The sequence below is a fragment of the Rhinolophus ferrumequinum genome, chromosome 12, assembly GCF_004115265.2.
Source record: "Rhinolophus ferrumequinum isolate MPI-CBG mRhiFer1 chromosome 12, mRhiFer1_v1.p, whole genome shotgun sequence".
NCBI classification, from domain to species: domain Eukaryota; kingdom Metazoa; phylum Chordata; class Mammalia; order Chiroptera; family Rhinolophidae; genus Rhinolophus; species Rhinolophus ferrumequinum.
The window spans coordinates 41,753,593-41,765,928 of NC_046295.1; the positions used below are offsets into that span (position 1 = coordinate 41,753,593).

Here is a 12,336-nt window from a genome sequence, read left to right on the forward strand (position 1 = left end):
TATGTATAATTAAAATGCATTTCAATGATAACAAATTGCAGAAGGGACTAAGTAGAGATAAATTGTTCAAAGGTCCTTGGATTATCAGGGAACTGGTTAAGATGTCAGTTTTTATGAGGTTTTAATTGTATATTATAATTTTTATTGTAACTACTGAAAGAAGTTTTAAAAAGAATTTATAACTAACAACCTAATGGGGGGAAATGTAATAGCAAAAATCCTTATTTAGCATGAGCACAGTAAAGAAATGAGAGGAAAGGGGGATAATGTGAGACAAGTTGAAAACAAATAGCAAAACCCAAATGTAAGAGCAATTACAGTAAATGTAAAGAGACAATTAATGTTTAGTGGGTATAAAGTTTCAGAACAGCAACATGAAAAAGTACTAGAGATCTGTTGCACAACAATGCATATATACTTAACACTGCTGAACTGTACAATTAAAAGTGGTTGATGGTACATTTAATGTAATGTGTTTTCTACCAAAGTAAAACAAGAGGCAAAGTACTTCAATTTAAATACAAAAGTGATCAAAATGAATTTTAATAGCTACAATATACTGTTTACAAGAGCATACCTTAACTATAATAATATTTAAAGACTAAAAGTAAAAGGATAGAAAAAATATATAACGTTGATATAATACACTAACATCAAAGTAGACTATAAGACAAAAAGAATTACTTGAGATTAAGACAAATTTTTATTATTAGTAGTAAAGGGTCAACCCTCAGAAAGATACATCAATCCTACATTTATATGCACTAATAATTATATGCACTAATAATATAGCTCCTAAATATATAAAGCAAAAAATTGACAAAACTGGATAAAGAGAAAAATATGCAGTGGGAAACTTTAACACATCTCCCTCAGCAACTCTAAGAACAAGAAGAAAAAAATCTGAAACATGTAGAATATTTGAGCAACATGAGTAAAAAACGACCTGACATATTGAACATTGCTATCAACAATGGTAGGTTATGCTTTCCTTTCTACTGCAAATGAAACATTGACCAAAATTGGCCATCTGTTGAAGCATCAATCAAATCAACAAATTTGAAAACACTGCAATCAGAGAGTTACATTCTGTAGCCACCATAAAAAATAGTCTGAAATCATAATAAAACAAAAACTAGAAAATTCCCAAATGTCTGAAAACTAAACAATGCCCTTCCAAATAACTGATGGTAAAAGAAGAAATCACAATGTAAATTAGAATATATTTTAATTGAATGGTAAAGGACATATGACATTTAATCTTATGGGATACAACTACAGCTGTGCTCTGGGAAATTTTATACCCTCAAAAGCATAAGATGTTAAGAAAAACACAGAAAATTCAACTAAAAAATGTAGAAGGATCTAATAAAGATAAGAACAAAATTTAAAGTCATAGGAAATAAAAGAAAGAAAGTTTACGAAACTAAAAGTTGACTCCTTGAAAAAAGTAATATAAAGAGTTTTGGAAACTATCAAGAGAGAAAAGAGAAGACTGAGAGAAGGCATAACTTACCAGTATTAAGAATAAAACAGTGACATACTACAGGTTTTACTGACACTAAAAGATAAGCACAACTTTATTTGAATAGGTTTTAAAATTTAGAGGGAGTGGACACCTCTGGAAAAACTTAACTTGCCAAAACTAGAAGGAAAAGAAGTTGAAAATATGGATGTTTCTATTTTTATTTAAAAATGAATCCAGAGTTTAATATCCATAGTTCCAAACATTTAAGAAAGAACTATACTAATTTTACACAAATTCTACCAAATAATTTTTAAAAAAGAACACTTCTCGAATTATTTTCTGAATCCAGTATAATCTTGACACCAATACTCGACAGGGACATTACAAGAAAGAAGAATTTGAGGCAAATCTTTCTCATAAACACAGGTGGGAAAAAGTGTGTTAAACTAGTCCCAAATCAAATTAGCAATATTTAATAGAATAGTGTGTAGTGACCAGATAAGGATTTCGTAGGAATTAAAGAGCAAGTTAACATTTAAAAATTAATCAATATAACCCACTATATTGATAGAATAAAAGAGAAAAAAATCATGATCACCTCAATAGATGTCAAGTAGTAGAATCACTTGATAAAATCCAAGATTTAATCATTATATAAACTGTCAGCCAAGTAGAAATAGAAGACAACTTCATTGATTTGACAAAGGACATTTATAAAAAACAAAAAAGAAAAAACAGCAAACATTATATTTAATTGTGAATGAGACAATAACACCTGATACTATTTCTATTCAGCACTGCAATGTGAATCATAGCCAGAGCAATAAGGCAAGCAGCACCAGCAAACGGTATAAGTAAAGGAATAAAAGGAATAAAAAAATCTTTCCTCACAGATAATATGTTTGTGTATATAAAGAACTCAAAGAATCTATAAATGTGCTTAAAATGGTAAGCAAATTTAGCAAGATTGCTAGATACAAGTTTAATAATACAAAATCTCCTGTATTTCTATAAACAATCACAATTGTAAAATCAAATTTAGAAATTAAAAAAACTGTAATAGCAACAAAATATAAGTTACTTAGGGATAAATTTCACAAAAATATATCTGGCTTACAGTCAGACCAAGAATCCAACTTCTTTGATTTGAAGATCTTGATTTTAAAATACGTCAAATAGAAAAGGAGTACTCATAAGATAATCTAACAGATATTGCATTAAACAGAGTCCTACTAATAATTCAATGAAAAGAGATTGACACTGGTTTATGATGAAGTGTGACTTGACAATTAGGTAGAAAGGCGACACCCTACTGACATAAATGAAAAAAAATAATGAGGATCAAAAAGATGCTCACATACTCCAAGTTCTTTCTACTGCATAAGAAAGGATATGGCCCAACTTTATCCAAGGGATTCGTCTACAGCAATTTTTATTTCTTCACCATAGACACCCATTTAGTTACCCACTTAGTTACATGTTACTATCAGGATAGTCAGCAGCCAAAGCACTTCTTAGCAAAATCACACCTGTTTTTGGAGTAAGAATTGATTTAACTTCCAGCAAATTCTGCAGAACTAAAAAACTATTTAAATCCATATACACGTACCCAAAAGTGGCCCAGCTATTCACAGGCCAGGGGGGATTAACAACAAACAACAAAGAAAGCAATTATAATAAAATAGTAACAAACATTTCATTCCATTTAGAAAAAAATCAACCACAGTATTCTTTGTTCAAAACAATGGAAAAGTGAAGGACCACTTGCCAAAAGCAATTGCAGTGCATTAATATTAAACATGATCTAATGAAGTCAGAAGTTGTTTGGGGAAAACATTCAGCACAGTAAAGGCATATTCTGCATGATAAATTCTTAGCAGAAAAGAAGGGATTTAAACCTGTTTCCTTGTTTCACCTGGGATTGATTTTTTTTCACACTGAAACAAACAAACAAAAAAATTAAAGAATGGAGAGAGGGAAAGAGGGGAAAAAGAGGGAAAAAGATAGAAAATATAGCTTAGCTCACATTTTTGCCCGAAAAGTGATTTTAAAAAGTATATTATTCAAGTGCTTAATAATTTTATAAATTTAAAATGTCTGAATTTAGTAAGGCTTATTTTAGTATAGCAGAAGAAATAATTAACACTCTGAAGCTGAGGACTTATTCTGGTTTTTATATCAAGCTGGAAAAAAAAAAATTTCTTTCCCCTACCCCCAATATACATCTTTCATCTTCCTAAGTAAAACAAGTAATGTAAATTCCCTTTGGACTTTGCAACCATTTCAGGAGAGGGATGATTCACTCTTTGGGTGTGAGAAGAAGAAAAAAAAAATGCCTGGCTCTGTTCCTTTCTTATTTGACCTCCTTAAAAGGATCTTTTTGAAGCTGTTAGTCCAGGCTACTAAAATAGCAAGGAACTGATCTTTATTAAAGTTCAAATGGAGTTAGCAATAGAAAGGAGAGAAATTGTTTCTTAAAAACCTAGGGCATAGTTTTTCCACATCCTGACTAAGAACAGTTGTATTGCTATTTGTTTCACTATTCATGTTGTGGCTCTGTCAAGCCCTTATACAAATAATGCAAAAAGCCTTTTGAGTCAAATGTGGTCTTGATGGAAACATGCCTGGTAATCCGCGGCAAAAATCTCATCGTTGCCAGTTGTTTCCTGGAAACACACACACACACACACACACACACACACACACACACACACACCACCACACCCCCCCGTGTGATTATTCGGCAATTTAATGGACCTTAAATTTGGCAACAGTCCTCTAGTACACATCTCTAGGGAAATAAGAAAATAGAAGTTGAGTCTGGCAGTCTATAGTAATTGTTTGCCTTTGGCACAAACCCAGAGCATAACCAAACCCCAATGTTAGGCCACTGTGACTGTATAATGTAACTTTTCGATAGGTCAGGCTGCAGCTTGTCTGAAAATGATAAGATCTTGTAAGCAGATACAGTAGGAGAAAATAAAAGGAGGCAGAGGAGGCAAGACGACAAGGAAAGGAAGGAAGGAGAAAGAAAACAAAGAAAAAAGATAACCACAACAGAAAAACAGAGGTGAGGAGAGGACGAGGAAGTGAAAAGACACTTTTCCAAAAATCAGGGTCATTTATGATCTCATTTGAATGAGCACATTCTCTTAGACAAATAATTTCTTACACAAATAATTAGAAAATAATCTATGTAAGTAAAGCTGTGCCTTTCCAGATGAAAGTTATGCTAATTATCTGTATCCGGAACTTTCTAAATTTGAGGTATGTCCTATTAAAAGACAGCAGCAGGGTGGCCAGTTAGCTCAGTTGGAGCGTGGTGATGAAATACCAAGGTTGCCAGTTTAATCCCTGCACTGTGAGCTGCGCCCTCCTTAAAAAAAAAAAAAAAAAAAAAGACAACAGCAATACCTAGCTATTGTAAGAGGTCCTAATTTAAGAAAATACAAATTATTTCAACTTTGTTAAATCCCCTACAAAGTCTAAACATACAATGGCCAGGGCCAGATGATACAGACAGGGGAGATTATTTGAGAAACAAAGCAGGTTATTTCTACATTGGCAACACAACACCTACTTCTAATTGGTATATAAGGGATCATTTAACCACATCCCTAATAATCAGGTTCTGTCTCAATATTTGAATGTAATATTATCCCATAATGCAAACAATTTGATATATAGATCCAGCAATAAGTATAACAAAAGATTCCAATATGATTGAATGTAAATACTTTTTCTGATATTTAGAGAAAAACTTCAGCATATACACATAATAACTTTGGAACAGAAAATAAATTACTAGACTAAAGGTGAAGTTGATTAAAACAATTCCCATACACTGACTGAGGACTGGGAAGTATCTGGCCTATTGTGCCAGTTCATGTGTAGGGCACTATTGCATACGAAGATGGATGCAAAGAAAAAATACTTTAGACTTAGATATTTTTTTAAATGAGGAACTGGTATACATGTTTGTCTTAGTAATAATATACGACAATTAATTAGATTTCTATTTTTCCATTGGTTCTAGGAAGCTCATATCTAGCTTCAAATTGAATACTATTTTTACTCCTTCAATTTTTTAATTCTGTCTTGATCTTATTTCTTTCTCTACATGTTTTTATGTTTCCTGACCCTGACATTTTTTCTGTTTTATTTTATTATATTTGCATACATTTCAAGTATTCTATGGAAGAAGGAAGGACATACAACGCCAGACAATTAAGTTTGCGAACTCATCCTAGAGAAAGTGCTACATACCTCATTGCTGAATATAACTACGGTCACCTTCAAAGTACTCCCCTTGAGAAGCTATGCACCAATGCTAGCACCTACTCCACCCTTCAAATCAATTTTGGAACTCTTTTTTCTGGAAAGGCCATCAGAGCTGTCACCATATTACCTAAACTTGATGTAATCAAAATGTCTTCCTTGCAATATTTCCTTTATCTCTGGGTAAAGAGAGAAGTCACTGGAGCCAGACCAGGTGAGTAGGGAGGGTGTTCCAATACAGTTATTTGTTTACTGGCTAAAAACTCCCTCACAGAGAGTGTCGTGTGAGCTGGTGCACTGTTGTGATGCAAGAGCCATGAATTGGCGAAAATTTCAAGTCGTCTAACTTTTTCACGTAGCCTTTTCAGCACTTCCAAATAGTAAACTTGGTCAACCGTTTGTCCAGTTGGTACAAATTCATAACGAAGAATCCCTTCATACAAAAAAAGGTTAGCAAAATCACTGCTACAAGTTCAAGAACTTAACTGTCACATGTCGTCAATGTATAGTCAGCAGGACTAGATTGTGACTTGAGTAGGTGGTTGGCAGTGCCTTTTACTGAAATGGGGGAAGTGGGACAAAAGCAAGTTTTGCAGGTACAGGGAACTAAAAGGGTTTACAGACAGCCAGATTAGGTGATGTGCTAACCTGACATGCATGGGAAGATGTCACGTGGGCACTGGATATGAACCTGGCTTTCTAAACAGAGATCACATTTGGAAATACAGGGAGTCATATAGCTTAAGTATTATATTTAGTCTCGGAACCAAATGAAGTCAACGTGTGGAGAAAGAAAAAAAAAAAAAGCCCAAGACAAAGTTCCAGGGTACTGCAATACTTACAAGTTGACCAGAGAAGAACTAACAAGCAAAACTAAGGAAGAGTAGGCCCAACCTTTTGGAAATTAAGAAGCACATTGAAAATGACAACTTTTTTTTCAGCAGACAGGCTAAAAGGCCTACTTAGGGTGCTCTCCAAGGATCGAGGAGATCAATATCTTAGCCCACTTGAAATCCATTTATATCACACCAGTGTGCCTCAGCATCATGTGTTCTTGGATATGACCATGGGAATGAAAGCCAAAGAAAAACCAAGTTTATTAAGTATTTAATTCATAGTAAATTCAGATTTTAGGGGGTACAAAGTTTACAATAATATATCCTCTATAGTGTTCTAATTATGAAGCTTTTAAAGACTCTCCAAGTCAGCTGTAAATATCTAATCTCACAACATATGAAAGTAGACATTTTTCAAAATTCTTTATGGCAAGGGTGTAAATAGAAATTTTGCATTCCATCAAGTCCGAGAAGAATGAAAAAAGACATGTTCTAGAAAGGTATGCCAAATTAATGATCATTTCGAGTACCCCAAAATATAAAATAATATCATAGTTGCTTACAGACAAAACCCTTTAGAAAGAAAACTATTCATGATATGAAAATAAAGATTGCTAAAATTATTTATAGGCACATAAGAAACCCCCCTTTAGGTTTGCTGTCCAAATATGACTGGAAAATTATGAAATCCCCAAGTTTGAGTTTAGTGAATACGGTAAAATTTGACTTAATTCCTTTCCTATACTTACTGAAGATTCCGGAACTTTTAAAAATTGGCCCGTTGCCTTTCTGAACTCTTAAGCTATTTCTACACGATCAAATTTCTTGGATAAAGATCCTTTGTTTCTCTTGGCAAAACTATTCAGTGATGTTCCACCTCCCCTCCACATATGTAACACACATAGGCACACAGGCACACCTTGGCAAAGGTGTCCAGAGCCCTCTTCCCACTGTCATAAGCCCCTGTGTCTTCTCCTCCTCCGACTTCAGTGACTCTGACTCTCATGACAGGATCATATTGGAGTCTTTGCAGGTAGAGGTAATTCATCCCCTCACATTCTAATTTCCAAGCAACAAGGAAGTGATATCACTGTTCTGCCTGCTTTCTAACTCCACTCTAAGCCCAACCTCATGAAAAAAAAATCTCTGATTAAAAGAAAAACCAAAGTCCTTTACCATAGGTTTAATTCTTGGCAGATTTGCTAACTGAAATCAAGATAACTAACCAAAGGGTCTACATTCCTTCTAATTCCCTAAATTTGAATTACCATCATCATCATCAACAACAACAAAATCACATCTTTCCACCAATGTATTACAGTTTGGTACTATTTTACTATTTATAGAAAACCATAATGATGAGCTATTCATTGACTACGATTCTTTCCTACTAAATAACACATGTATTTTTTGAACAATAAACCAAACTTCTTAATTTGTTAACAGAATATTCTCTAGTGATCGCCTGCACCCCACCTTTGCCCTGTCAAACAACTTCCCTCTTGGGTGAGATCCCCAGTTACCTTTATTTTCTTTCTGTTCTGCCACAGAGACAAATTATTGTGCTCACATAGTTTAGTTGAGGGCACAGTTTCCCATTGAGCATTTTTATAGATGCCCCTAGCCAGCAAAACATTTAAACAGGTTTACTGGGGCCATTAGTTCCAAAACATTTACAGGAACTGTATAACTCTTGAACCTTTTTCGCTCTGATTTGTGGAAGAGACAGAGGAAGTGAAGGAACGAGTCTTTAAAAGAGTTAAGTCAACATTCTCTTGGTCGTCTTCCTTTTTTAATTCTTTCAACCTGTTTATCACTAGTTTTCACATTCTTGTGTTAAATACGCCTGAGAAAAATCTATGCCTACCATATTCAAGAAAGAATGTTGAAGGAGAAAAAAAAGCTTTATACAAAACCCAAAACTGTCCTAAGTGAGACAGTACAGAACTTCTGTGTCAATTTTGTGGCACCAAAGTCAACAGACAATTTCCAGCTTGGAAATTACTTTTTGAAAGTGGTGGGCTCCACTGACAGAGGTGAAATAGAGATCAGGAGAATAATTGATGATGATGTGCTCGAGACCACAATGCCTAAAGCAGGCTGAGTGAAGACTGAACACATTACGAGATGAGGAGAGAAGGAGGTGACAATGTGATTATAAAAGTCCATCCTGCAAAATATCACCAAAATGAAAGGTGTTATTTTTGCCATCCAAACAGTATTATATAAACCAAACATGTATCAGTATCAGGAGATATTTTATTTCAATGTGGGAATGTGGAATTCTAACCCATATTCCTGCTGTTGTGGGGCAAGAATCACTTCTGGAAGCTGTTAGATGGCCAGAGAAGCTATTCCAGCTCCCCAACAGAGGTGCAGCGGTTCCGTTTAATATTCTTGTCTAGTGAAACAGCAAAGATCTTTCACGCCTATTTTTAAATGCACATTTTTAATATTCAATATAATGCTACTCTTTAACAAACTCTTTACTCCCTGCCTCTCTGATGAAGCTTCCCGTGGTCTTTAAAGGGATTGTTAACCCAAGAATGGATCACACTCTTTCTGCATGAGCAAATCGAGAGACACTCCATTAAGCCTTCCAGTATTTAATAGAAAGAGTCATCTCTCACCTCTGAGGAGATGAGCCAGCTGCTCGGTGATGAGCTCGGGAGCCTCCTGGAGAATCTCTTTCACAACAAGGGAGGAGGAAGACTCTCGGAACTCAGGCTCAGCAGCACTCTGTTCAACCGGGCTAATGACTTTGACAACAGCTGATTCTAAAGTTTTGTCCTCACTGTAAAGCAAATGGAGGAGAGGAAGAGAAAGAAATATGGTTTGTTTTCTTACTTTTTGGAATCACTTAATTTCTTCTCCCACACAAATGACTTCCAATGAACAGCCAAAAATATTAGTAAGCGCACATGATTCAGAAGAGTAGACCCTTATTCTATGTGTTTTCACATTTCATTTTAACTAATTACCCCCCCAAGATTCTTAGAGTGCCTTCACACTTTACCACTTCTATCTTTTGTTTTGCTGTTAGAAAATAATAATAATAATAGCAGTAATAACAATGGCTAACATTTATTGAGCCTCCACTACACGTCAGATACTATTATAAATGCTTTTGGAGTATTATCATATTTTATGCTATAAAATGAACGTATGAAATGGGTTTTATTAAAATTTCCATTTTGCAAAAGGGGAAACAGAGGCATGAAGATGTTAAGAAATTTGTGCAAGGTCACAAAGCTTGGTAGTAAACTAGCTTGTATTTAAACTCTGATAATCCGGTTCCAAAGCTTGTACATCCAATCATGGTGCTGGAGAAAAAAACACTACTGACTTATTTACTTCCACAATCATTCTGTATATGTGAGAAAGAGTTGGCTTTTATCAAAGGCAAGAAGAAAGATGTGGATAAAACTAACTGTATTCTTTCTTATCAAGTGCCAAAACCAAAAGAGTGGCAATGAAGGAAATGGAAATATCCATTTATTTTTGAAAAGCATTCTATTTTATAAACAAACTTAAAGCCAGAGTTCACAACTTTAGCCTCAAAACCAGTGAAATTTTTCCAATTTAATTGGTAACAAAACTTTTCCAAAATTTCAATTGACACACATTTCATAGGTCATTCCTTCAGCTTCTTACACTGTTTTTTCCATATCTACTTGCATTTGTTGGTCTGAAAGGTTAAACACATAAATTTAATAAAACATGTGGTCATCCTGAATACTGATAAATGAAGTCAGTCAAATAACCTATCAATAACTCTCAGCCAGAGATCAACGATTGATTGATAAATGTTACTCAAAAGAATTTTGTGTGTCTCAAACACCATGAGAATAAAAACAGCCTCACACAGGTAGATTATTTTCAAAACTCTTTACAACTGAGTAAACCATACAACTGACTTTACAATGTATTCATACCTAAATATGCTTTCTAAAAAAGGTTAAATAAAAAATTAGATACTTGTACAAGTTTTTATTTCATGTATACTAAAGGCTACATGGTTAATGTCATCAACAATTAGCAAAGTATGCAAAAGACTAACATCTCAAAATAGTGAGCCAATGAGCAAATGATGTTCATAGCCCATCGACATAATTTTCTATTTCACTACTGAGATTTCTTTCTTAAGAACCTTTCAGTTCTATTTAGTGTTTCATTTCCACTTTCATTATGTATTTTCAGCATCAACACACATGACAGTTGCACTACTATAAGAAAGTGTTTGAAATGGTTTAAAATTATAATGTTAGTCAATTTTACAAGAGTCCTCCACTCAAAGAAGTCATATTTGAAATGCAAAAGTAAAAACAGAGGCTTGGCATAGTCTAGATTTTGCCATAAGAGAAGCAAAACTATTTCCTTTCCTCTGAAATTCCTGTTTTGCTAATCTCCCCAAACCACAAAAATTGTGAACAAGGTGGTGGTTTGCGCAGATGAGGCTTCATTAAAAGACCAAACCTCCGGAACCTCACCTCGATAGCACGTTGCTGTGAACAAGTGTTATAGATAACTTCCCTTCATGATTTAGCTGATGAAGATTAATTTCATCTCGGAATATGTGGAATGATTCAGAAATATTTAGCTCTTCTAAAATAAACCTTGTCTCAGTAAAGTAGTTGAATTCCGTTCTTGGTATGTTCAGCACTGGCAAACAGAGAACGCCAGGTGGACTGACCTACCGAGAAAAAAGGTCACAATCACTGACAACAATAGGAGGGAAGAATACAATTACAGTTTTTTCAAGCCCAAGTTTAACCAGTAAAGGGAACGAAAGTCCTTTGGCCTTGCTAAACCATTTGACATTTGGAACCTACTTTTCTAGAACCCCATTAGCAGAGCATTACCCTAATATTTTTTAAACTTCTTGTTAACCTATATGAAACCTCTCCTTCTTATACCTTACTTGAAATATTTTCTGTCTCATTTCAATCCCTCCATAATTATAAATATATGTATTTTCCTCTTCAGAGGAACCACATTCACATTGTTTATGGAATGAGCAGAAAATTAGAATGATTGAATCAGGTAAGGACTGTGGTGACAGAAAGGCATATAGTCCCATCTCTACAGGGTGCCTGCCACTCAGTTCCAGCCAATTGTTGACAGGCAAAGACTTCAGGCCCAAGATAGTTAAATCTCTCAATTACTCAGGAAAAGTTGGAAATCTGGATTTTGAGGTGTTATCTGCGATGTTTACTTGTTATTAATTTCTTAATAAAAATACTATGTAGGTTAATGAAGACTCATTTATAAGCCAGATTTTGGTCCACAAACTAATTGCTGTGGTTTCTATTGGTTTTGTACATTATTTTTAAAATCTTGTATTAAACCTCTTATTAAAAATTGTGCTAATAGAGGGATAAAAATTGTGCTTAAAGAGATGGATAGCAGTTAGAGAACTTCAGATTCACAATAATAAACATATTTTTCTATAGGAATTAAAAAAAAATAAAAGGGTTTTTAAAAAAATTACTAAGCGTGTATAACAATAAACCCTAAATATCACTGAGAGAATGTAGGGTTTGGTAACACTGAATTTTTACATAAAATTAATGATCTTTATTCTCAGGTCATCACCAGTTCTACCACAAGCATAGTGCTTATTACGCAGTTTAACATTTTTATTATTCATCTTTCTTTCTTAGCACTAAGATGGCAGGGCTTCATGTCTGTTTTGTTTAGTTATGTTTTCCAGTCTGGCACAGAGTAGAAATTTAATATGCATTTGTTGAGTGA

At 34.2% G+C, this 12,336-nt stretch overlaps 1 protein-coding gene across 9 annotated transcripts in view; it reads right to left on the reverse strand.

Annotated features, from left to right (window-relative positions):
• PRUNE2 (prune homolog 2 with BCH domain) overlaps nt 1–12,336 on the reverse strand; it is a 227,602-nt gene that overhangs the window by 163,301 nt on the left and 51,965 nt on the right. For all 9 annotated transcript variants that reach the window (XM_033123649.1, XM_033123644.1, XM_033123652.1 and 6 more), the window contains exons 3-4: nt 11,073–11,275; nt 9,213–9,376 (exon numbers count right to left, since the gene is read on the reverse strand). In XM_033123649.1, the coding sequence (XP_032979540.1) occupies nt 9,213–9,376; nt 11,073–11,275 (367 nt within the window). The remainder of the gene's footprint in view (nt 1–9,212; nt 9,377–11,072; nt 11,276–12,336) is intronic.